The 27201-nt window shown below is 37.2% G+C and overlaps 1 protein-coding gene across 1 annotated transcript in view; it reads right to left on the bottom strand.

Moving 5' to 3' along the window:
* Window positions 1–14700: 14700 nt before the first annotated feature.
* LOC123832753 (cytochrome b-245 heavy chain) overlaps window positions 14701–27201 on the bottom strand; it is a 31104-nt gene continuing 18603 nt past the window's right edge. Inside the window, exons 8-13 of the mRNA XM_045860532.1 lie at window positions 26305–26397; window positions 23371–23624; window positions 22299–22461; window positions 20820–20966; window positions 18528–18652; window positions 14701–17293 (exon numbers count right to left, since the gene is read on the bottom strand). Of these exons, the coding sequence (XP_045716488.1) occupies window positions 17167–17293; window positions 18528–18652; window positions 20820–20966; window positions 22299–22461; window positions 23371–23624; window positions 26305–26397 (909 nt within the window). The 3' untranslated portion in view covers window positions 14701–17166. The remainder of the gene's footprint in view (window positions 17294–18527; window positions 18653–20819; window positions 20967–22298; window positions 22462–23370; window positions 23625–26304; window positions 26398–27201) is intronic.

The following is a 27201-nucleotide window of genomic DNA, read 5'->3' as shown; positions in this document are numbered from 1 at the left end:
GGACAATTAGGATATTTCCAGTACTGCCTAAATATCCTTGTATACATCTAGTGTAGCTGTACAGTCAGTTTTCAGACTGAAGTGTACATGATGTATGACTCTCTTTACTTAAAAGTATGTATGACTATCATGCTAAGTGAAATAACCCAGTTGGCAAAAGTCAAATACCATATGATCTCACTTATAAGAGCAATCTAATGAACAAAATAAACTAACAAGCAAAACAGAACCACAGGCACAGAAACATGGAATAGACTGAAAGTGACCACAAGGGAGGAGGGAGGGACATAATGGTGGAAAGAAGAGGAAGGGATTACAAAAAGAACATATATGAATGACCCATGAACATGGACAACTGTGTGGGAATTGACTGCAGGAGTAGAGGGTGGGAATGGTGCAGAGGGCAAATGGGTATAAATTGGGACAATAGTAGTAGAATAAACAAGAATTTTTTAAAAAATAATTTAAAAGTATGTATGACTCTAATAAAACTTAATTTCTCTTTTACACCCTTTCTATCAGTAGAAGTAAATCTAATTAGTCTTTTTAGGATTATGGCTTTACTGCCACCTATGGAATTTGGATCACAGTTCCAGAATCTTATACAAGCCCAGAGGGCTGGAGCATTTGGACATTGTTTCATCTGTCCATTTTTCCCATCAGATATGCTGTCTCTCAGCTATTTCTGTGCCACATATGGGTATGTCAAATTATTTTTATGAAATTTCCCATAAGTATATCTACATATACAGATGGCATAGCTCTTTTCTCCCTCAGGTCTTACTAATAATTTGCCCCTTCTATTGTGCCTTTAATTTTATATTCTTAAGGTTGTTAACTTTGCATTCTATTTTTTAAAAATATTTATTTTTCAATTACAGTTGATGTACAATAATTACATTCTCTTTTTAAACTGTAGCTCATTTTTTGGTGGCTTATCTATTATTAATTCTAAAACTAGAAAACTAATAAACAGCATTTACTTTGTTATAACTCTATATTATTATGTCATATAATAATATACAGTAATTTATATTTTTTAACTTTGAGCTGAGTTGTGTGCCAAGTTTATTTTTCCTTCTCTGTGTATGTAATGTCATGACTATACCACTAAAGGATATTCCTAGAGGGATTTTTTTAAACTCCATCAAATGATTTTACCATGACCTCAAGAAACCCAACTCTCTATCACTTGAGTTATTTATTTAAGTTCTTTTATTTCCTGGAAATCTTTCTAGAACACTCCTTTCTCCCTCTTCTATCTGGAATAGCTGCCCAGCTTGAAATACTGTAGAGCCATTATCCTGGAACATTCTTTCTCTGCTCTCCTGGGTTAAAGCTCTTGATTTGGAAATATTTCCTGATTCATTTCAGATTACTTCCTCTTTAAAAAATGCATCCTCAAGTGATTTTTCAAGAGTTGTGGGAGATTAATTTTAGTGTATCCAAATATCTGGAAATGTCTGAGAGTTCCAGTTGCTCCATGTCCTGACCAACAACACCACTTGTAAATGTGAGCTGTATTGGTGGATGAGGTAGCAGTGCCTTGTGATATTAATTTGCATTTTCCTGATGGCTAGTGATATTAAGAATTTTTCATGTTTATTGACAATTTAGATATGTTTTGTTGTGACTGTTCAGGTGTTTTATTGATTTTCAAATTTTTGCCTATTTGTTATAGATCCATACAAGGTCTGTATATATTCAAAATATGAGTCCTTTATGGATACATATATTATAAATACCTTCTTCCAGTCTGTGACTTGCCTTTTCACTTTCTTAATAATATTTTTTGGTGAACAGAAGTTTCTAATTTTATAAAGTCCTTTTTAATTTTTTTCTTTTATGGTTAGTGTTCATTTTATACTGCTTATGAAATCTTTGCCTACCTCCAAGATCACAAATACAGTGTATGTTTTATTCTAGAAGTTATGTCTGTTACCTTTTCCATTTAGGTCACTTAGGTCTATGCTAATCTCTGATTTTGAGGTGTGGTATGAGGTAGAAAGATCAAGGTTTGTATTATTGCCATATGGATCTATAATTGCTCAGCACCATTTATAGACAAACCATCCTTTTCCTCAACTTAATTGCAATGGCACATTTTATATAAATCAAGTATATGTGTGTGTGTGTGCATATATATATATATATTCCTGATTATGCTCTTATGCTCACATAATTGCTTCAGGTCAGTTCACCATCTCTTTTTGTTATTAACACAATTACATATGTCCCCCACCTCCCTTCTGCCCCCCTCCACCCAGTGCCCACCCCACTTCTTGAATTAGAAGTGTCTGAATTTTTATTACCTAACTGGATCTCTCTTTTCCATGTGACTTGTGGGTTTCATGACTGTTAAGCAGGACTATGTTTTTTTTTCTAAATGTTAGGCATGTTTTGGATTCACTTGGCTAGTTTAATCTCTACTTAGACAAGAGCTCATAGTTTTCTGTTGACTCAAGCAATCAACACCACCTGCAATAGACCTTCATCCAGCATGAAAGTCAGAACTTCCTCATTTCTTAAAATAACTGTGTTTTCAAATACCATTAAGAAAGCAGAACATTTTAAATTATTAGTAAACTCTGTATTTTTCATTTACCATATTTAAGTAATTGTTTTTAGAAGAATAAAACTTTATTTTTCTTCTTTTAATGCCTCAAATATCATGTAATTTTATTCCCCTCCCTGTTTTAAAAGCAATCTAAATCTTTATATTTATCTTTAATTTATAAACAAATTTTACTTCTTTATGCACAATCTATGCAAGTTCTCATTTCCTCCCAAAATGTGGACATTCCTGTGCTAGAAATGGGCATACCACTTATACAAAAGTTATAAAAGTTAGACATAACTAATAATACAAAACTTAAGTCATCTGGGAATGAATACCTTGGAATGAGTCATTGTCAATGTGCACACTTTTCAGACAACTAAAGATTTACCTAATAAACATAGGCAGAAATCAACCATTGTGCGTGGATATTTTAGCTGATTTAACATGATTTAACCCTTTAGTGAATGGACTATTAAAAAGATCACTGCCATTACACATGCTATTGTGCTCAATTGAAACCTCTAATTAATAGTCTCAGTCCTTTAGGTTTTGGCCAGTACACTGACCAGAGAAAAAGTAGTATATATAGCATTTGTTGAATAAATATATGAATAAATGAATGAATGAATAAATGTATTATAATTATGCTGTTAAGTTCTGTTGAGATATATGGAGCTCTTTTTCCTTACATTAATGACCCAAGACTGCTATGCCTCTGAGATTTTTTAATATGTTTACAGTGTTTACTTGTTTGCCCTTTCTTTAGGTTCTCACATGTCACTTGTAACCACTGTATATATATATCTACCTCTAGTAATTCTCATTTCTTTTAATTTGGCATTTCTCATTGAAAATAAATTGTGCACCAAGACTGCTAAGTTTGTTATGACAAGTATTAAAAAGCTCTGAGTGAATTTTTAAAATATTTTATTTATTTATTTTTTAGAGAGAGGGGAAGGGACGGAGAAAGGGAGGGAGAGAAACATCCATGTGTGGTGGCCTTTCAAGCACCCCCTACTGGGGACCTGGCCCACAACCCAGGCATGTGCCCTGACTGGGAATCAAACTGGCGGCCCTTTGGTTCGCAAGTCCATGCTCAATCCACTGAGCTACACCAGCCAGGAACAGCTCTGAGTGAATTTCTGATGAGATATGCCAGAGTTTAATGTACTACTGCTTGTGGATTTTGGGTCTATTTTGATTGTTCAGACACTTCCTCCTGCCATCATTTCCTGTTTTTATTTCTATGTCATATAGTAAGATAACCAAATAACTCATTTCTACATGGATGGAGCAACATGCTAGTTATTTGAGTAGAATTGTCTAAAATAAATTACCTGATATATTCTAGATGGCAACACCTTTGTGCTCCGTGAGCCTGGGGACATTTAAAATAAGTATGACTCCAAATAAGTTATGAGAATTCAGACAATATAGTATTTTCCTCATAGGAAAGCTAATATGTTTTTCACAGTAATCCTCAGAAAAGCTTGCCATGTAATGTAAGCATAAATATAATCACCTACAACTCTCATCCTGGACACTTCATCTGTATCATCAATTTTTGATACCATTTATGTAAGTAGCTTTGTTATGTAACAAATACCCTGAAGTTAGTGGTTTAAAACAAGAATTGTTTATAATATTCCATGTATCTACAGGTCATCTGGGTGATTCTGTGCTTGTGAGCTAGGCTCACTTATGCATCTGCAGTCAGCTGTGGGTTGCCAAAGGAGTTCAGTTCAGCCCTGGCTGGCGTAGCTCAGTGGATTGAGCGCGGGCTGGGAACCAAAGTGTCCCAGGTTCGATTCCCAGCCAGGGTACATTCCTGGGTTGCAGGCCATAACCCCCAGCAACCGCACATTGATGTTTCTCTCTCTCTCTCTCTCTCTCTCTCTCTCTCTCTCTCTCTCTCTCCCCCTTCCTTCCCTCCCTCCCTAAAAATAAATAAATAAAATCTTTAAAAAAAAAAAAAGGAGTTCAGTTCATCTTGGGCTCTCTTATGTGTCTGGTATTTTGGCTGGTACTACGAGGCTGACTGCTCTTTTCTACATGTTTCATCCATTGGGCAAGCTACCTGGGCATACTGTGATGGAAAAGGCGGAGGAGTAAAAGACATGGCAAAAGCATGCCAGGTTTCTTGAGGCCTGGACTGGAACTCACACATCACTTTTGCTGCATTATATTATTGGTCTGTGCAAATCTAAAGAATAATCCAGATTCAAGGGGTGAGCAAACAGACCACTCCTCTTTCTGGAAGAAACTGCAAAGTCACATTGCAGGGGACACAGGTACAGATAGAAGTAAAAAACTGGTGGCAAATTGCAGTCTATTTAAGCATTATGCATGTTTTCAAATAGAACAGATTTACTTTTATTTTTTACTGTTTTTATTAAATTTATTGTGGTGTTGTTGGTTAATAAAAATAATCACTCAATTCATTTTATTTTAATGTCCTCTACCTTGTTTTGTTCCCTTTAGTTAATGCTGATACTATTTATGTTTCACTTTTTCCCTCCCTCACTCTTTGATATGCAATATCTTAAAGAGGAAGATTTCTCAAAATGCACTTTTATGTCATCCAAATGGAAAGTAAAATTTGCTATTTTCTACAAAGGAAAAAAGTGCAAAAATTTGCATTTAAAGGGTGTTTTACAACCTACTTCCATTGTGACTTGGACATGGTCCAACACTATTACCTTTCATCTCAGTAAAGTCATAGGCACAGTTACCCTAGTTGAATGAAACACAGAAAAATAAATGCAGCAGGAAGTTCACAACACAGGTGTCTGAGTTTAATGTTTTGGCTGTGAGTGATGCAGAGCCTCAAATGAAAAACAGGATGATCATACAGTTGTGTTGACCTTCAATAGCTAGATCTGGAATAACTACCATGTCAATAGTGTGACCTGGTGGTTTTTAGCCAATACTTGCACATTAACCATCCCTAGGAGATGTTTAGATGGAATAATTTTTTTCTTTACCAACAAATGCAAAGAATTCTGAAATCTCTTTGGAAGAACAAGGGAGACTCATTCCTCAGGCCATGAATATTTTCCCATCTGACTTGAAAGAGTGATGTTTAGCTTTTTCCATGCAAGAAGCATTGTTTAGCAATCAAATGATGTAATGTAATAGTAAATTTGAAGGTTACTTCATATTCTAATGTAATTCTAAAATTTAAAAAACCTTTTGAGACTCACTTTTATATAAATCAGTTCTACTGAATTTGTAGTAGTCTTCTCTAAAGGATGAGGTTCCAGAATATAATACCAAGGGCTATTTCCAAAAGTCAGACAGGTAAAATTTCCAGGACATTAATTCTCAGAATAAGACAAAGAAATCAACTTAAAGTGGCCACTATGCATGTACAATATTTCTTAGTAATTCCTTTTGTTCACAAAAAAGTATATATTAGGATTTAGTTTCTTCTTATACCTTACAGTATCCCAATTCCTTGAAAATTGCTAATTTATTAGCAATAATTAATATTAACTGGAATATCCAATGGTTGAGACTAGTGCATTCCCCAACCACCACAACAAGATAAAAAAGAGTATAGTTCTAAAAGAATTTCAGGCCATGTGGTTGATCTTTTGTTGAATTTTCAGAAATCTATAAAGTTCAGATTTTTTAGCCTTCACCAGCAATTTGGTTTTTTACCCAACAACATTTACAGTTGAGAAATTCTGTCTTTTTATAACTTCTTTCTCATGCAATTTTATTTTTAAAGCACACATGCAAATACACATGCACACCTATGATATGGCCAATATCTGACCATTCCCTGCCAGATAGAAATCGTTTTTAAATAAAATAAATATTTAAAAAGTAGATTTATTAAATATTATTGAGTCCCCCTAGAGCCTTCTTTTCTCCAAGTCAAATAATTCCACTTCTTTATCTTAATTTAAAAGTAAAAATCAGGGTACACAGAATGAATGGTGAGGTAGGAGAACCCAGCTTCCCTGTCCTTCCACAAAGATCAATGATTGGACACTATTCATGTACAAAAACAGCTGTGAGAAACCTCTACAGTTCACTTAGGACATTTTAATAACACTGTGAAACAAACAAACAAAAAACAGCATAAACACACAAAAGAGAAGGAAATGAATTCGTATTACCTGCATCATCCCACCCCCCCAAGCTGGCATTGTTCAGCAACAAGAAGAAATTTCCTAGCCAGAAAGAGTTCCCTTCACCCGAAGAGGGAGAGTGGGTAAGGGATCAGCTTCCCAAGCCTCTTGGGACACTGTACAAAGGTCCCACTTCAGTTTCATCCCACACAGACCTGCAAAGTAGAAAGGTGTTAAGTCAGCTAGGAACAAGGAAGAAAAGTACAGGCTATTATTAGCAGACACATAGCACAAGTGATCATGGTTCAGTGTCCTGCTCTACAGAAAACCTAGGCATATCTCACCACTAATGTAGTCAACAGCCAGCACAGTTGCTGCAGATGCCTTGCAGATTTCTCCACCTGTTGCCCCATATCAGCCACCTGAGTCTCTCCCTTCTCCCTTACTCCCACCACTCCCACTGGAGCCCTAGACCTGTGCCTGCTGCCACTGAGGTCTCTGTAGCTGGACAAGTATAAAACGCCAGCTTCCAGGTCCCTCTCCACCCCCACCAGAGCCCAGGAACCATACTCACAGCCAGCTCAGGCTTCTGCAGCTGCAGAAGTGCAAGATACCAACTGTGTACTTATATGGCATTGGCCTGCCGCCAGTCACTAGCTTCCACTGTAGCCCATAAGCACTGGGGAAAGTGTGCAGTCATGGGTGAGTGCTCCAAAACCCAGGGCCCCCACAACTGTTTGTGGGCCCATTTCAAACCTTGCCTCTGTCACTGGCTGGCACCACCATGCCCACCTATAGCTAGCCCCTCCAGCTTTGCACCTGCACACCCTTAGTCCAAACCCACCAACAGCCTCCACTGCAGTGTGCTAGTCCAGAGTGAGAGTGTGCAGCTACAGGAAAACATGTAAATAGTCAGGTCTTCTGCAGCTGCTAGTGAGCCTATAGTTGTTTCCAGCCTTGTTATCTTCCCTAGCCCTCATGACTATGAAGATGTCTGCAACTGGCCCTGTCATATAATTACTTGGAGCTGGCTCCCCACAGCCAAGTGTGTGCACACCATCAGCTCTGGCCACCACCACTGCCTACTATAACACACAGCTAATAGAGCTGGAGGTGCCATTTAGGACTCCAATAGCTCTTGCAGTCACTGCAGACTCCTTGTTTTGATCACCAAGGACCACACAAGTTTTGAATCTGTGGACCCCAGGGGCATGAGCTGAAGAGACATCAAACTTCCTCAGACCTGGTGCTGCCATATACCACCACACCTGGCACCCTGCACCACTAAACTCAGGGTCACAACATGATATAGTGTGCCGCCACCCTCAGATGAAAAGTTTCTTTTAGTGAACTCAGTCCGTAAACTCTGGAAGAGGTGATTGCTTCTTCAAATGTGCAGACTCCTATGTATGGTTACAGGAATCATAAAGAATCAGAGAAACATGTTTCCATCAAAGGAATACAGTGAAGCTTCATTATCTGGCCCCAAATACATGGAAATCCAGGAACTACCTAACAAAAAATTCAAAATAATTGTTCTACAAATGTTCAGAGACCTAGAAGAGAACATGGATAAACAATTTAATGATATGAGGAAAACACTACAAGAACTAAATTAGAAGTTCAACAAAGATACAGAAAAAATGAAAACAAATGGAAATTTTGGAACTGAAGAAGACAATGAATGAACTAAAGAATTCAATAGAAAGCTTCAACAGCAGACTTAAGCAAGTAGAAGACAGAATCAGTGAGCTAAAACATAGTATGTATATGATGTTTTATGTATGCCTCATGGGCACCACAATGCAAAACTATACAATATATACATAAAAGATAAAGAGAACAGAATTAAAGCATACCACTTTGGCAAATCATCCATTTACAAAGGAAGGAACAAGGAAGGAAGAAAAGAAAAATGAACCACATAATTGTCAGAAAACAATTTAGAAGTTGGCAGTAGTAAGTCCTTACCTATCAATAATATCTCTAAATATTAATGGATTGACTTCTCCAATCAAAAGGCATAGAGTGGCTGGATGGATTTGGAAAAAATAAGACTGGATTAAGTGCTGCCTACAAGGGACTCACTCCAGCTTTAAGGGCAAACATAGACTCAAAGTTAAGGGATGAAAAAAGATATTCTATGCAAATGAAAATCAAAAGAGAATAGGGGTAGATGTACTTGTATCAGACAAAATAGAAAATAAGCCAAATATGGTAATCAGAGATAAAAAGATCACTAAGAATGATAAGGTAGTCAATTAGTCAAGAAGATATAATAAAATAAATATACATGTACCCAACATTGGATCCCTTAAATAAATTAAACATGTACTAACAGATCTGAAGGGAGAAATAGAGAGCAATAAAATAATGTATATGGAAATTCAATACTCTGCTCTCAACAATGGATAGATCATCCAGACAGAAAATCAACAAGGAAATGTTGAACCTGAACTATACTTCAGACCAAATGAAAATAACAGACATATACAAAACATTCCATCCAACAGCAGGACAATACACATTCTTCTCAAGTACACTTAGAATATTTTCCAGGATAGGTAAAATAAAAAGTTACAAAATAAGTCTTATTAAATTTAAGAAAATTGAAATCATAAATATCTGACTACAGAGATATGAAACCAGAAGTCAATAACAGGAGGAAGCTGGGAAAATCACAAATGTCTGGAGATTAAACAACATGCTCCTGACCAATGGGTCAAAAACAGAAATCCAAAGAAAAATTTAAAAAATCTCAGGACTTCCAGCAAGATAGAGGCATTGGTGGACGCACTGTACCTCCACGCACAACCAAGATTAGAACAACAGCAATTTAGAGGCAGAATAACACCCAGAACTGATAGAGAATTTATCTGAATGGAAGTCAGACAGCCAAGAAGTTGAAGTAGACCCGTTCATCCAGACCAGTAGGAGGGGCAGAGACAGCACGGAGAACAGAGAGCAGTGGGCGCAAAAGGCAACCGGGAGCACGTGAGGCATCTGGGGCACACAAGATCACAGCGGGTTGACCCTGAGTACGTGAGCAGCAGCTGGCGGACCCAGTGAGGCGGTGATTGTGGACTGGGACAGAGTGTGCAGCCCAGGATCCCAGGGAAGGGACTGTGGGTCCAGGAGAAAGGAGCTACCACCATTGTTCCGGCCCCGCTCCCACATATAACGTCACAATCTGGAGACTGGGGTGCCCAGCCCCATTGAACACCTAAGGCTCTGCCCCTCACTGTAACAGGAGCATCCAGACCAAAAAAAGAGAGAGAGGGAGAGACATGTCTCAAACAGAAAAACAGATCAATGCCCCAGGGCTCATCCTTTTGAGCAACCAAGAGATAGCCAATCTATCAGATGCACAGTTCAAAACACTGGTGATCAGGAAACTCACAGAATTGGTTGATTTTGGGCACAAATTAGATGAAAAAATGCAGGTTACCATAAAAGAGATGAAGGAAGATGCATGGAGAACCAATAATGATGGGAAGGAAACTGGGACTCAAAACAATAGAGTGGACCAGAAGGAAGAAAAAAACAATCAAACAGGAAAGAATGAAGAAATAAGAATTCAAAAAAAACGAGGAGAAGCTTAGGAACCTCCAAGACATCTTTAAACGTTCCAACATCCAAATCATAGGGGTACCAGAAGGGGAAGAAGAAAAGCAACAGATTGAACACATATTTGAACAAATAATAAAGGAGAACTTCCCCATTCTGGCAAAGGAAATCGACTTCCAGGAAATCCAGGAAGCTCAGAGAGCCCCAAAGAAGTTGGACCCAAGAAGAAACACACCAAGGCACATCATAATTACATTAGCCAAGGTAAAAATGAAGGAGAGAATCCTAGAAGCAGCAAGAGATAAGGGGACAGTCACCTACAAAGGAGTTCCCATCAGACTGTCAGCTGATTTCTCAAAAAGAGATCTTACAGGCAAGAAGGGGCTGGAGAGAAGTATTCCAAGTCATGAAAGACAAGGACCTATATCCCAGATTGCTCTATCCAGCAAAGCTTTCATTTAGAATGGAAGGGCAGATAAAGTGCTTCTCAGATAAGGTCAAGTTAAAGGAGTTCATCATCACCAAGTCCTTATTTTATGAAATGTTAAAGGGACTTATCTAAGAAAAGAAGATAAAGAAAAAACATGTATAGTAAAAGGACAGCAAACTCACAATTATTAACAGCCACACCTAAAGCAAAACCAAAAGAAACGATGCAAACAACTAGAACAGGAACAGAACCACAGAAATGGAGATCACATGGAGGGTTAGCAACAGGGGAGTGGGAGGAGGAGAGAGGGGGAAAAGGTACAGAGAATAAGTAGCATAGATTGCAGGTTGAAAATAGATAGGGGGAGAGTAAGAATAGTATGGGAAATGTAGAAACTAAAGAACTTATAAGTATGACACATGGACATGACTAAAGGGGGGATATGGGTGGGAGAGGGTGTACAGGGTGGAGGGGAGTGAATGGGGGGAAATGGGACAACTGTAATAGCATAATCAATAAAATATATTAAAAAAGAAAACATTTAAAAATCTCAAACAAACCAAAATAAAGCACACCATGTCAAAAATTTAAGGGCTGCTACAAAAGCAGTTATAAGAGGGAAGTTTATTGTGATAAATGCAGACATTCAGAAACAACTCAAATAACCTCACTTTACATCTCAAATTACTAGAAAAAGAAGAATGAACTAAGCCCAAAGTTAACAGAAGGAAGTAATAAAGATCAGTAGAGAAATAAATAAAATAGAGACCAGAAAAAAAATCAACAAAACTAAAAGCTGGGGTTTTCTTTGTAAATATAAATGAAATTAACAAACATTTAGCTGAAACTCAGAAAAAAAGAGACAGTACTAAAAATATCAGAAATAAAAGAAGAGATTACAACTGATGCTAGAGAAATACAAAGGATCATGATATGCCAACAAACTGGATAACTTAGAAGAAATGGATAAATTCCTAGAAACATATAACCTACCAATACTGAATCATGAAGAAACAGAAAATCTGAAGAGATTTTAAAAAAGAATAGGAGATTGAATCAGTAACCAAAAACCTGCCAAGGCAGAAAACCCCAAGACCAGATGGTTTTGTAACAGGGCACAGCCAAGAGAGGAGTCTCAAATAGGGATCTGTAATAAGATCCAGAAGAGCCTGGAGATAATTGGCTCCACACCACAGGGCCACACCTGCCCAGATCTGGTAGCTGTAGCCAATTGTGAGAGGAGCCGGAAGTGGGGCTTCAGAGGAAGATTGGCGCTGGGATTTAAACCGAGACGCAACAGCCATTTGAGGGTGAGAACTATGCGCAGCCCTGAAGGAGGAGAACCATGTGCAGCCCTGCAAGAGAGAACCACACAGCTTTAGCAAAGTGAAGGCTCTCACAGCCCTGAGGGAGAGAACCATGCGGCTCTGGCAGAGTGGGGACTCCCGTGGTCCGGGGAGAGAGGACCATGTGCCTTTGCCAGAGTAGGGGACCCCCCACAGCGTTTAGGAGATATGGTACTCTGGACTGGGCAAAGGGGGAAGGAAGGAAGGACTGTGTCTGTTTGTGGGTGCTTTAAGGGACTTTAGGATTTTTGGTGAAGACATTAGGTCCCTACTTTAAGTTTGTATAGCATTAGATAAACGTTTCCTTTCCTTTTCACAAATCTCTGGCATTGAGAGACGTCTTTCCTCTGGCAGCGGACATAATGGACCTGGAGGCTTCTTTATATTGTCTCAGGCCCTCCCTTGTTTGTTCTGTAACAGTTTCGCTGATGAATTACACCAAACATTTAAATGAAAATTAATGCCAGTCCTCAAACTTTTACAAAAATTGAAGGGAAGGAACACGCTCAAGCTCATTTTATCAAGTTAGCATTTTCCTTATACCAAAACTAGATAAGGAGACTACAAGAAAAGAAAATACAAGCTAATATCCTTGATGAATATAGATGCAAAAATTCCCAACAAAACATTAGCAAATCAAATTGAATAGCACAGTAAAAAGATTATACACTCTTATTCAGCAGTATTTATGCCTGGGATGCAAGGATGTTTCAGCATACAGAAATCCATAAATGTGACATACCACATTAATTGAAAGAATGACAAAAATCATATGATTATCTCAATAGATGCAGAAAAAAAATTTGACAAACTATAACATCATTTTATGATAAAAGTGCTCAACAAAATGGATATAGAAGAAACATACATCACATAATAAAGGCCATATAGGACAAGCCCACGACTAACATCCTACTAAGAGGTGAAAATTTGAAAACTTTTCCTCCAAGATCAGGAACAAGACAAAGTTGTTCACTCTCATCACTGCTATTCAACATAATATTGGAAGTTCTAATCAGAGCAATTGGGCAAGAAGAAGAAATGAGGCATAAATCAAAAAGCAAAAAGTAAAATTATCTTTGCAGATGATATGATTTTATATGCTAAAATGATTGGGTGAAAGGCTATTGGAGAAAATGATATTTATGTGGTTACAAAATATTTCCCAAATGTTACTTACTAGTTGCAAAAGTAAAATAATACCTTACATTTGTAACAGAGAAATTTGGTGATTAAACTTTATACCACCAATAACAGGGCAAACTGACAATACCTACCTCCAAATGCAATGCAGTAAGGATGCAGTGTCACCTATACATGACTGTATACTAAATGGTAGTTTGTATCAGTATTAAATTCCTTGGGCTAGTTCATTGCATTGTAGTTATATAGGTGAAAGTTATTGTTTAGAAAAACCATTATTTGGTGAGTTATCATGTTGTAGGCTTTAAATATCTTACAATTTTATTTGTCATTTATACTTCAGTAGAGATGAAAAAATTAAAAATAAATAAAAGTAAAAATTACCATAAATTGGGTTACTCAGTGTTTTTTTGAAAAGCAAGAAAGAATTCTTACTTTTTTTAAAAAAAGATTTTATTTTATTTTTAGATAGAGGGGAAGGGAGGGAGAAAGAGAGGGAGAGAAACATCAATGTATGGTTACCTCTCATGTGCCCCCTATCTGGCACCTGGCCTGAAACCCAGGCATGTGCCCTGACTGGGAATCAAACCAGCAACTTTATGGTTCATAGACCAGCAGTCAATCCAATGAGCCACACCAACCAGGGCTGATAGATGTTTCTACACTAACATATCATTATACTAGACGGCCTCAATCAGAGATTTATGCCACCACTTTAACCCAGCCATTCTTCATGTATAATCTGTACCTAGCACAATAGCTTTGAAAATATACTTGGTTACTTACACTTTCTATAATCTGCTAGGGTAGTATAAATAACATGGCCTTTTTGCCAGATGGATGTGGATTTAACATTGACACAGTCACCCAGTAGTTGTAGGATAGTTTGTGTCTAACATTTATCCTCTCTTAGCCTCAGTTTTTTTTTAAATCAACATGACTGGGCTAAAATGTCTACCTTTCAGCGTCCTGTGGGATTAGCTAAAGTGTGTGTAAAATGTTTGGCTTAGTAGAAAGTGTTTACTAAATGTTAGCTATTTCTATTATTGACACTTGTTTCAGGTAATGTACTTTTCCAACGTGACAGCACTTGGTGACTCCCACAGGAAGATACGCCTTTGCTTCTATCCATTTCCTATACACTGGGGATTGTAATTGGTTGACTCATTTAGAACAATGGCCAACACAGAACCCTTGTATATAGGAAATGAGTCAACCATGAATATATACTCACAATCTGATTTGATGACACCTAATTGCATAGTTAGAACTCCAAGTGGAAATGAAAACAGGAGGTCGTATGGGCTTTTTTGGCTGTGAAATTCTGTCCAAAATGTGAAATGATACTTCCTTGTCCTTTATACCAATGATGTGAGGGTCACCAGGACATTAGCACAGAACTCAGTATTCAGTTTTCCCTTACCAATCCATAAATTGTGCAGTGTCATATACAAAAACACATAAAATGGAGCATGTCATTCACAAAAACACAGGGAATCTCAACTCCACTGGGGAAGGAAAAAAATCTTCTATATGAACCCACCCTTTAATAGAGTGATCAACAGCAGACACCGAAACACTTCATTAATTTTAATAGTTCAGCACAGTTTTAATAGTTCTTCCTAAGAATTATCTCCCAGGGACCCCCAGGACATTCACATACCACACCTACAAGTATTCAAATTTCATAAATGCAACATTGCAAAAGCAGGAGAACTAAAAAAAGCCTTGAGAGCCTTGCGATAAAATCAAACGCTTAGCAAATTCTCTCAGTTCTTGTTACTAACTGCTAAATACTAAATGCTAAAAAATGCTTAAAAAGCTATGCTGGCAGCTTGGAAGAAGCATGAAGAAGGAAGTTCTCAAAATCACAAGCACTTTTACACTCATTTTTTTGCATATTATAACCAGGGTGACACAGGACAGATTTATTTATTTTGGTAACCATGTTGATATCAAAGGAAGAAAACCCTTTGTTGGTGCCAAATAGCAACACATTTTGAGAACAACAAATCAAGTTGGTTTTGGTTTTATTTATGACAAAATAGGTTAGTAGGGCCAAGATTCCCAGACTCCTTATAACCGTGCTTCCTCCTTTGCTCACACTTTGGTGTCAAGAACTGAAACTAGGAATACAGAGCCAGTCATTGTAATAGCACAACAAAAATTTGTTAAATGAATGAGCTGATACTTGGCATGCAGTGTGAACAGGCTGGACCTAAGCTTCTCTAAGTGGAAACCTTTCTGGGACATTTTGGGGAGGTGACATCCAGCAGCAAGCCTGACTTGTCAGTGCCCTGGCCATCATGAGAACCCAAAAGAAAAACTGGGTTCTTAACAAGTTCATCTCAGCCCTCTGAATATGGCCACTCTGCATCAAAATTTGCAATCAAAATTTCAGATTCAATATCATATGTAACCAAAATAAAATAAATATGTGTGTGCCTCCTTCAGTTACATTCACTACATACAAGACTTCAAGTCTGGGGTAGAAACTGAGTGATGTGAGACTACTTTTCCCTACACTAACCTTTTGCCTTTTTAGCTTTCTCCCATTCTCCTTCTATTCTCTTTCCTCCTTCCTGCTCCTTTCTTCCAAACCTAGTCTTCTGCCCTTCCCCCTGCTCCTCTTTCTTCCTCATTACTGAAGTTGAATAATACTAAATATCTGTGGCCCCAGAGGGTTGGACCAATAAAGTTGTGAGTTTCCAGAAATAAGAGGAGCTGTGAGAAAAAGAAGACTGTTTTTGGTCATATTGACAGTGATTTAGAGACTCTCTTTTGAACACATAGATATCGAGAACATTCTATTGAGTGGGATTTCAATACCTACACAGTAATCTGGGAATTTTAGTTTCTATGATATACATTTAATAATGATAATGATGATAATAAAACAATAAACCATTAGTCACACAATAAGATCCAATTTTTATGCACAAGTATTTAAGTAAAACAAGGAGGGATATTATTTAAAGCAGATGGGCCTAGCAGATACATATTTGTCACAATTCTTAGTTTTAAATTCACAAGTGCTAGCTGGAAGAGACCGTTTCAGGTAGTAAATCAGTTTGCATCTCTTTCATAGCACAGAGAGCAAGACTGGAGGAGCCAGCCAGAGTTATGATAGGAGGTCAGTTTTCTGCTTGCATCTCCCTTTTCTTCAGGGCATCCTATTGGTTACTGTCCTTAGCCTCTTCTCTACGCTCAGGAGCATCAGGTGCCTTTGGCTTATAAGTGTAACAGAAGTTATTTCCTTAGATGATTCTGTTAAAATGCTTTAAATTAATTCTACCCTGGCCTTGCATGGTTCTAAATGTCTTTTCATTCATTCAACAAATTTTCATTGAGTATCAATTCTTTGCCAAGCATGATTGTAAAATTAGATAATACATTAATTCCAGTTAGTCTAATACTCTTTTGTAAGAAGAATCTCTGACACAATTAATATGATGTATTGGTAAACTGCAGTATGCTTAAAATGTCAATCCTGTCACTATTAAGTGTTGAATCACTCTCAGCATATATATCTCTTCACTATTTGGAAAATTTCCTTCCATATGACAATAATGAGAACAATGATGATACAAAATGGAAAATGAATGTGTACTTTCTGGTTTGCTTCTTCTTTTGGGGAGTATACAAACCCATTTCCAGGCCACATGGTATTGTGGGGACACTACCAAACATGGAGTTGGATGGCCTAGATATATCTCAGCTTCATAGCCTTCAGGAGGTTACTTCATCATTTTGAGTCCTCATTTTTTTTACCCTAAAAACTGAGTCTGGGAGTTCTTGCCCTACCTTTCTCTGGCATGACTGATAGGAAAAAAATGAAATAATGTTTGTAAAAGTGCTCTGAAAATCATAAACCCAATTTAAATTATTAGATTATCACTATCAAACAATCCTTGGGCAAACCTTCACATTAGAGTTTCTTTTTCTCCATTTTTAAAAGTGGGGAGGACTTACATTACCAGCTAGCATTATTTGGGCATTTGGCAGCATAAGCCACATTTATTTCCTCATGAAAGTGACCAATTAGAAGTTTTCCTTATTGAAGATAAAATGCACTCCCCGTGGGCCAGACTCAGAGTTGGAGATGCTTTGTTTACTGAGAGTTTCAGCCAAGGCTTCAGGTCCGCAGAGAAAAACTCCTATTCGGGTACTTTTGGGGAAAAAAGAAAGAAAAAAAAGACAGTTTCAGGCTTTGCAATGCCATAGAGTACATAGCATGCAGTGGGGATTTCCAAATGATTTTAGGTCCCAGGGCAGAGAACCCTTTGCTTCTTTGTCTTTCCCACAAATGGCTGAGTTTAGATGGCCCTGTGGGAGAGTTACTCAGCCCTGTTTGTGAGGGCAGCAGGATACTTCAAATGACAGTTTACTTCCATGGACAATGATGTTCAAGCAAGGTTTATGGAAACTTCTACCACAGAAAATATGGTGGTGAATTTGTGATTCTGTGGGCTACTTCTTTTCAGGGCTATATCCTCCCAACACTTCTGGCATCCTGAAATCAGGAACAAATCCACTAACTCTGCCCACAGCTTGGTGTGGCTTCATCCTTCTACAGTTTAGAGTCTGAAGCCCTGCTTCTCAAGGCATGGGTCCAGGCCAGTTAACATTGCAGATTTTTGGGAGATTAAATGAGCAGATTCTATGCTCATTAAAGTGTGAGAAGCAATGGCCTAAAGGATATATTTGGGGGGCTTTCTTGAGATTATCATGCATTCTAGCAAGATAAAGAATCCCCTCAAAGTTTCCTGATGGCTAAAGCTTAAGTGAGGGCAGAAAGGACCTTGGGATGTTTGTCAACTGAAAATGGGGACGGTGTCTCCTTTTAAAAAAAAAAATAAGATTTTATTTATTTATTTTTAGAGAGGGAAGGGTGGGAGAAAGAGAGAGAGAGAGAGAAACATCAATATGCGGTTGCTGGGGGCCATGGCCTGCAACCCAGGCATGTGCCCTGACTGGGAATCGAACCTGCAATGCTTTGGTTCGCAGCCCGCGCTCAATCCACTGAGCTACACCAGCCAGGGCTGATGTCTCCTTAAGAACAAGTATAAATTGTATTGAATTAAAAGAAGTAGATACTCTGGTGAAATTTAAAAGATGAAAGAAAAGAACTGAGTTATGGTCCTCCTTGGGAGGATCAGGATTCAGAAAGCCTGAGGTGGAAGCCTGAGAATCTTTGTTTCTAAAAGTTTTCAGGTAATTTTGATGTGATTAAAAGATTCCTCTTTAAATCAGAAAAAAAAGGTAGACTGTTCCATTGGGTGTAAATATAGGAATCTAGGTATTGTCATTTTCAGAATACACAAATCTAGCCATGTTCAGGAGCTCCTGTTTTTAAGCAGACCACAAACCTCAAGAACACTTTGAAGAGGGGGATGACTTACTTTGGATGTTGGCTCGCAATTGTCTTGAACTCATTATCCCAGTTGGGCCGTCCATACAAAGTCTTTTGTTTCAAGCCTGTGATGACATCTTTCTCCTCATCATGGTGCACAGCAAAATGATTGGCCTACAGGAAAGGAAATAAATTCAGAAAAAAGAGACATGCTGTAAAAATACTTAGATATATTTACATATCTTACTACCTGTTCTCTCTCTCTCTCTCTCTCTCTCTCTCTCTCTCTCTCTCTCTCTCTCTCTCTCTCTCTCTGTGTGTGTGTGTGTGTGTGTGTGTGTGTGTGTGTGTGTGTATTTGGGGCAAAGCATGCTGAAGGGTAGAAGATAAAAAAGATTAATTAATTAGGTCTCTTTATGCAATGTATAATGTAGAAAGGCAGACCTTGAAGTAGCAACATGAATAATTGTATTTGTAGAATAGGACATGATGAGTGCTATGGAAGAGACTCAAACATCTCAATGATAGCAAAGAAAGGAGTTGGGGTGGGAAGATATGGGAATGTTTCAAAGTGGCACCATTTGATCCAGGCTTTGAAGTGTCAGTAGGATTTAATTCCCTGTCTCACTTGCTTTTCTCTCAGCTCTGTATCTCAACTTCTCTAAGACTTTCTCTCCTCACACTAATATACCTCCACTACCACTTCTTTAGGAGAATCACTAAGAATTAAAACAACCATAGACTAAAATGCACTAATATTGTGGTAACGTAATGAGACATCAAATCAAGCTTAAAGCTCGTCTGTGTATGTATGTGTGTGTAAGTAGTTACCTATTGATTTTTGCAACCATTCTAGGGAGCCTCAGTTTGAACAACAGATACTTTTCATAGAAGTGATTAATTAAATTTATTTAAAAATTAATTCATATTTTAAGTCCATTGGACAGGAGATAAATGAGGATAAGAAGGGTGGTTACTCTGGTTTAACAATTCTGTAGAGACTAGTTTTGCAAAGCAAAATACTTATTTTGGAATACAAATATATTTCCTACTAACTGTATCTGACTTTTTAAGTAATAAAACTGCAAAGCAATTTATATGTTATAGATTTTTTTCTGGGTTTCATTTTTATCAAATATTTTTTGTTGATGTTTTGTTTTTAAATTGCAGAAGTGGCAACTTGAAATCACTTTTCTGGAGTAGCAATTTTCATGGTCATGTGTCCCTGGCACATTTGCTACAAGCCTCTTCTAAGACTTGGAGAATCTATACTAACCAATATGCCAAAAACTAAATGAGAAAAAGTCAGTTTTTGAAGGTATGAGATGCATGGGAAAGATGCCCAGGACTGAGGAGCCACTGAGACAGTGGTCAGGAATAGGCAGAGACTCTTGCTGTAGCTCTTCTCTCAGAGTGCCAGCTTATGCTGCTTCTGTGCAAGTCATTAATGTTTGCTTATTTATAACTTGAAATTAAGTTGTCTCAGAGTTTCTGAGTCACACAGAGCTAGATAATTTGTTGTTGTGGGGGGCTGTTTTTTTAATTATAGGATGTTTACATTGCTAAATATCTCTGGAGAGAGGGGATATACATACACATAATATACACACATATATACACATACGTATGTACTATATATCACCCTTTTTAGACATATTTTGATTTATTTCCAAATGATAATAGTGATCTACTGGGAGCTGCTAAGAGTCCAGCTCTGGAGCACTCTACTCTGCCTGCTAATTACTCATTGGATGCCTTTGGGACAAATGACCTTACTTGCTCTGGGCCTTGTTTTCATCATCTATAAAATGTGGATAATAATATTGATTACTTAATAGAGTTGTTGTGAGGATTGAAATAGACAAACTATATAAATACTGAAAACAATACCCGACAAATAGTATATGCTTAATAACTCTGAGCAAATTAATACTATTTAATACTACTTTCAAAATGTATTGTATATATTATAAAACATGCATAAACATAAAACTAAAGGGACATACAGTATATGCAAATATATATATATATATATATATATATATATATATATATATATTTGACACCACCAGTGGGGACATTACTCTAATAAGGTCAAAGCATGGCTTTTATTCATTGTTGGCTCCTTAGTTTTCATCTGTCCCACAGGTATGAACTTTAAATCTAATCTCAACCATCTGAACATGGTGGGGATATTGAGTGAGAGTGAATGGGCTGAATCACTGGAATCTATCAACTGTTTTTAGTAAAAACACTGCACAAAACTCTCCAATAGCTAAGGGAAAGTTTGTAAGCCCTGGGCTCTGTGGGGAGGACCTGAAACTTTGGTTCTTGTCCTTACCTGTGACTCATCCCAGCCAGTGAGGTATATGTTATAGCTGAGGAAACCAGCATTGTTCCTCTCTTGCATCTGGGTCTCCAGCAGCTGCAGCAAGTCAGCAAACCACTCAAAGGCATGTGTGTCCCGGCACAGCCAGTAGAAGTAGATCTGAAAAAGGATGGAGCATAAAGAAGATTATATTTAAATAGGACCTTTAGCATTGACACAGGTATTTCTTTCCTCTCTCCAACTGTTTTCTTGCTGCTCAGGAGGTCTGAAAACAGGTTTTCAGAAAGCTCTAGATATTTGACAAACTAGTGAACATGAACTTGCTCTGGCCTTCACATTGGCAAGGTAGTAAGTAAGTAAGCTCATACATTATGCCAATAATGTATGCCAATTGAGTTTTAAGAATATCTTTAATACACTATAAGTTTATTTGTTAAAAAAGTTAATATACCTTGGCCTTGATCTATACATATTGAAAAGAATTTGGGGATGTTTATTATGGCCTGAAAAATACATTGTTTAGCAAAAAATAGCCTACCAGTTTCTCTCTCGGTCTGCTCTTGCCCTCCCAGAATTCCTGGCTTCCTTTGTACCTCCTCTGAGAAAAACCACTGGAATCTAGACTAGGCAGTGTTGGCCACAGGACTCCCTCCCCATCTGTGACTGCCATACATCCTGAGTTCCTAGGGAAAAAAGTAGTTCTACTCATACCTCCCCCACATAGAAAAGAGGAAAAAGGGACAATGAAAAGTCATAGTAAGCTTAGTGTTCCTATTACAGGTAATCTCTACAGGTATTAGAATGTCTCAAGTCTTGTTAAAGATGTCCTTTATCACACAATGAAACCAAATTTTCATGGGACAAAAGAAAATCTCTGGGAATTTATTCTGAAGAGATATCTATAAGAAAGTAATCGTTATACAAAAAGACATGTCTCCTGTTCTCCTGCAGCAAAAGCATTGGGGGGCCTGCAAATGAAATTGATCTTGATCTCTAACCTAGGATGATAGAAAAAATATTCTATATTCTCTTAATGGAACATGAAGCTACCATTAAAATGATTACTATAAAGCCTGCAACAACACTGAAAACACTGTTTTTAGAAAATCAGGACATGAAATTGCACATTCTCAATATTTACAACTTTCTAAAAATAATTACACATGTGGGAAAATATGGAAAGAGAATATACAAATAAGGATAGGTATTGGGTTCTCTCTACTCTAACTTTCTTCCAAATTTCTTGTAATATACTATTCTATATAGTAATATGCAAATACAGTATATTACATTTACTGATGGCCCTGATTATACAGAAGCAAATTTAACTTGTCAAATCAGTTTTTTAAGAGAATCATGCCTCTCTAGAACCACCTTGAACTGGCCTACACTTCCCTTGGTCTCCACCACCCTCAGCCACAAATGCTGTCTCAGACTTCACTTGGCAGTGTGATGGATGCTTCAAACCCTCTGAAGAATGAAGGAACCTACCTTTTTGAGCTTCAGACTTGTGGCATTATTGCAGTATTTGTACCAGACTGACTTGAGAATGGATGCAAAAGGTGTGACCCCAATTCCTGCTCCTACTAACATTACCACCTCGTAGCTGAACACATCTTCGCTGGCTGTGCCAAAGGGCCCATCAACTGCTATCCTGAAGAGAAGCATGACAAGAGGTGGTTACAGACATACCTTACTCTTCAGAGTGGGATAGTGCATACATTATTTCTGGGGGTATACAATATGTCACTCAAACCAGGAGAAGTTATCTATGGGGTACTTTGTTCTGTGAAACAGTTTTCAGGTAACCAACTTAGTGTCAACGTTGGGGTTGGAGGTATGAATAGGAATTTTTAGCTTATTGAAAACATTTGGTAACTCTCAGGGATATTTTGTCTCCCTATCCTTCTTCACCCACAATGCACTCACATACACACATGCACATCTGTATTTCTTTTTTTTTAATTTTATTTTAATCATTGCACATCTGTATTTCTTGTCAGGACATCCCACACTTGAAATTTCTGCTCATATTGCACATTAAAATAAGAAATTTCTGTATTAAATCCTATAGATTTAATATGTCCAATTTTCATCTAGCTATTCATTGAGTTATTCAACAAACTTTTCTTCAGCATCCACGAAGTTCCTGACACCATGTTAGGCATGTGGGAAGAAGGAGGTAAAGTGAATACTATACAGTATTAATGTTCAAATAATGTATGCCAATTAAGTTTTAAGAATATCTTTAATACACTATAAGTTTGTTTGTTAGAAAAGTTAATATACCTTAGCTTTGATCTATACATATTGAAAGGAATTTGGGAGCATTTATTATTAATACTTGATTGAAATATTTTGCATTTCACATAGGATTTATAAGTCTATGCAAAAGCACACCACACACATAAAATGGCGAACATAGACACAGCTACCTATACTTGTATAACCTGTGTGTTTTGTCAGACTCAGGAGATAGATAGTGAGAGATGAAAGAAGAGGAGCTTTTTGGCATCATTTTTCCTGAACTCATTCACCTTTGTAATATGCACTTTGTACTCACTTAGGTAGCTTCCAGGCATCTTGAAACTCCTGCTTATCACAGCCACAAGCATTGAACAGTCCCTCTGTCCAGTCCCCAACAATGCGGATATGGATGCTAAAGAAATCTTCCTCAGGGGCAGAGGTCAGTGTGAAAGGGTGCCATTCCAGCTTGGACACCTTGGGGCACTTGACAAAAATGTATTGTCCCACTTCCATCTTGAATCCCTTCTTCTTCATCTGTAGCTCGATGGTTTTGAAAGGATGAGTGACCACCTATGGAACAAAATATGTCTCTGGAAACTACACTTTCCCCAAATACTTGCTTTTTCAGTGTCCATGTGGATAAAGGGCTGAACTAAAATGCCACACCCAGATTTCTTCTTTACAGCCAACACAGCATTTCCTACAGCAGATGTGACTCTCATTGGACATTGCCCTCAGCTGCAGCCCATGGCCAATGATGGGCTGATGCAGGGATACAAAGGCCTGGCCCCTCTCCTTAATTTGGAACAACTCTGAGAGTCCATACTAACTCCAGCATTCCCTGTAGAATTAGCTGGGGCTACAACTGTAGCCACACTGAGGGTCAGCTTTTTCCTCTCCCCAATCTTGCCTTTCTTTTCTTTGACAGGTTCATCTCCAGAGAACATGACCCAATAAAACTGCATGCAGTTTTCTATCTCAGAGTCGTTACAAGGGAATTCACTCTAAAATACCAGATTATTATCATATTTTTTTCTCTAAGAAGTCAAGGCAGGGGCTAGAAACAGAAAGAAGAGATGGTTTCCTACTCAGCCTTCCTACCTGCCCAGGGACTGATCAAGAGCATTAGCATCTGGATAGAAGAAGACCCCACAGGCAAGTTATAGCAACATCTCCCAAACCAAGGATAACTATTTTTGTCAGCCTTTGTCCTAAGTCACACCTCAAACCTTTCTAACTCCATACATTGTTTCTACATTTCTCCCCATTTGGGTAATACCAATTATCTCTCCAAAGCCAACCCCTACCAACCCATTGCCATCCATCCATGTATATGGATGTTCATAACATCTTTGTTTATAATTGCAAAAAAAGGAAATAGTACAAATGTCCATCAATTGCTGAGTTGGTAAATAATTTAAAAAAATAGAACACAGTAAGAAGCTTTTGTTTCAATACAGAAAGTAACATATTGTTTCTTTGATGAGTCCTGAAAAGCCTAGAAGAACTTCATACGTACAACTCAAAACAAACCAAGGGATATAAAAGAAAAGAAAAATCAACAGGAAAAAAAATAGCAGCTTCCTAATGTTGACTGATTTTGCTAAGCTTTTCTTTTCACCAATGAGGAGGAATAGAATGGGAAATCCTTTTAATAAAAATTGCCAAACATTTCCAAAACTTGTGACTTAAATATATCTTATGTGACAAAGCTATAACCAACTTCACTCATCACTGAAATAAAAAGTTGTAAAGCTTTATTTTAAAAACAAAATTAGCCCTGGCTGGTGTAGCTCAGTGGATTGAGTGCGAGCTGCAAACCAAAGTGTTGCAGGTTCGATTCCCAATCAGGGTACATGCCTGGGTTGCAGGCCATGGCCCCCAGCAACCGCACATTGATGTTTCTCTATCTATCTATCTATCTATCTATCTCATTGATGTTTCTCTCTCTATCTCCCTCCCTTCCCTCTCTAAAAATAAAATAAATAAAAAATCTAAAAAAAAACTACTAAAAAATCAAACAATTTAAAAAAATTAAAATTTAATCAAAATTATTTTGAAAATTATGCTTACCATGTTGTAATATTGTATGGCAAAACCAATTTTTACCATATAGCAATTTTGCTACCACAGGCAAAATTGGGATTGAATTTAATAAAATACACTAGGGGACAGCATTATCACTGAAATACTTTTAGATAATAACTTGTTTCTTTTGTGTGTTTATATGAAAATAAAATGAATATTTGTTTTCTTTGAAGGAAAACAAGTTTGCCTTAGAAATATATTTAAGGGAAATACTTGTGCGGTTAGTCAGTTCTAGTCTAGTAAGAAAAATTTTGAGGTAGCTCTTTTTGCTGATCTATGGGATTTTCCTTATAATACAATGTAAGTAGCATAAAAGGAGAACTTTTGTGGCTTCTTACATTTCCAACGCCAGCTGGACTATTTTTACTATGACCTTCCAGAGATGCTAAGAAAGAAAAGTTGGGGTGAAGGACAGGAAGAATGTATATGTTTTGCAAAAATAACCCATAGTAAGCTTTTGATCAATACTTTTTGAATTGAACTGAATTTAATTAAATGTTATTTGATACAAATAGTCTTGTCTGAAACTATCATAAGAACTTTCTATTTCTATTTATTTAGTTGGATATTATTTATGTATTTATTTAATGATGAGAAGCAACATAGAATTGTTGGAGAGAAAGCCACTATTTACTTGCAACTAGGACACTAAATTCTAGATGTAGTTTAGTTAGTAACTTCCTTGTGACTTTGGCACTTTAATTTGATAGTCTATGATTACATACAAAGCACAGAAAAGGAGATTAAGGGGACTTGGGAAAGTATGTCAACTTCAACCAGACCTGTTCTTGGCTCCTTGGTTTGGCATCTGAATATTTAAAGTTTCAATGAATGATCTTTTAAACTCACCTCTTGTTCTTCACTCTTAATTAATCATATTATTACTTTATGTCCCTCCCTCTACACACATGCCCCACATTCATTTACACAAAGCATTTGGGCTCATTTTTCAACAGAAAATGTTAATTTCTAGTTTACCTAGTTAAAAGGCCCAACCATTTGATTATCAAGCAAAGTACATTGGAATAAATATGTCATCTCTCTTCTCTGAGTTTAATCAAAAGAAACTGAGTAAAAGAGAGCTCTGATGATATAGAGAACTTGGGTAGAGTTTTCCATTCTATAGTAAGATTCAACTAGTAATTCTTAAACCAGCCAATACCTTGGTGATGACCACCTTCTGTTGAGATCTCCAAAACCGTACCAATCTCTCACAGAGATACAGGAACATGGGACCAACTATCCATTTCCAAGTCTGTAACCAGAGCAAAAGAAGATTTTAAAAAAGGATGTTTTAAGGGGTGATAGTTAATAAAAGATTCATGGGGACAAGACATTTTAGAAGTCAAGTTAATCTTTGTGGCATTTTTAAATATTTTGTTAGATTATAAAATGTCTTCTACAACAGAATTTATAAACACTATCTAAAATTAAAATAGTAAAATTTTGAGCCAGTAAAAATGAACAATCTCTATGACTGCATTGGGGAACTATATCTACAGCATGAAACTTTCCCAAGAGGAACTGCCTACAAGAATTAGATTTCCTCCTAGTGTTGCAATAGCAGTTGCAATAACCCTATAGCAGAGCAAGTTTGGTTTCGGAATTAACATTTCTCTAAAAGATACCATTTCAGCAACACCATATTTTTAATGCAATATTGCAATTACTTTCAATTATTATGTAGCAAAATTTATTCTTTTGCAAGATGAGAAATTTTATGTAAGAATTTAGCTATTTCTCCAATATCCTTGTAACTTCCTAAGAGCTATGCAATGCACTTGCTGAATAGGAAAAATCCTAAAGAATTTCAGATTTCTCTAGATTCCCCTCTTATCAGAATCTGTGGTGTTTCAGAACACTGGAATTACCTTGTAGCATTGTTAGTTATATAAAAATATTTAGGTCAAACAGATCCATTCCAGGATTCAGTCAGTTAGGTTCCTAGTTTAATACTAGAAGTAGTAAATAATTTTAGAAGGCAATATCTTCTAAAAGATGACATTCCAGAATGGATTCCAAGAAGAAAATACAATAATGAAGTGCTTCTCATAGTATC

Source organism: Phyllostomus hastatus, unplaced genomic scaffold, assembly GCF_019186645.2.
Source record: "Phyllostomus hastatus isolate PE091 unplaced genomic scaffold, TTU_PhHast_1.1 phas_scaffold_200, whole genome shotgun sequence".
NCBI classification, from domain to species: Eukaryota; Metazoa; Chordata; class Mammalia; order Chiroptera; family Phyllostomidae; genus Phyllostomus; species Phyllostomus hastatus.
This window is presented reverse-complemented; position numbering and strand designations above follow the sequence as displayed.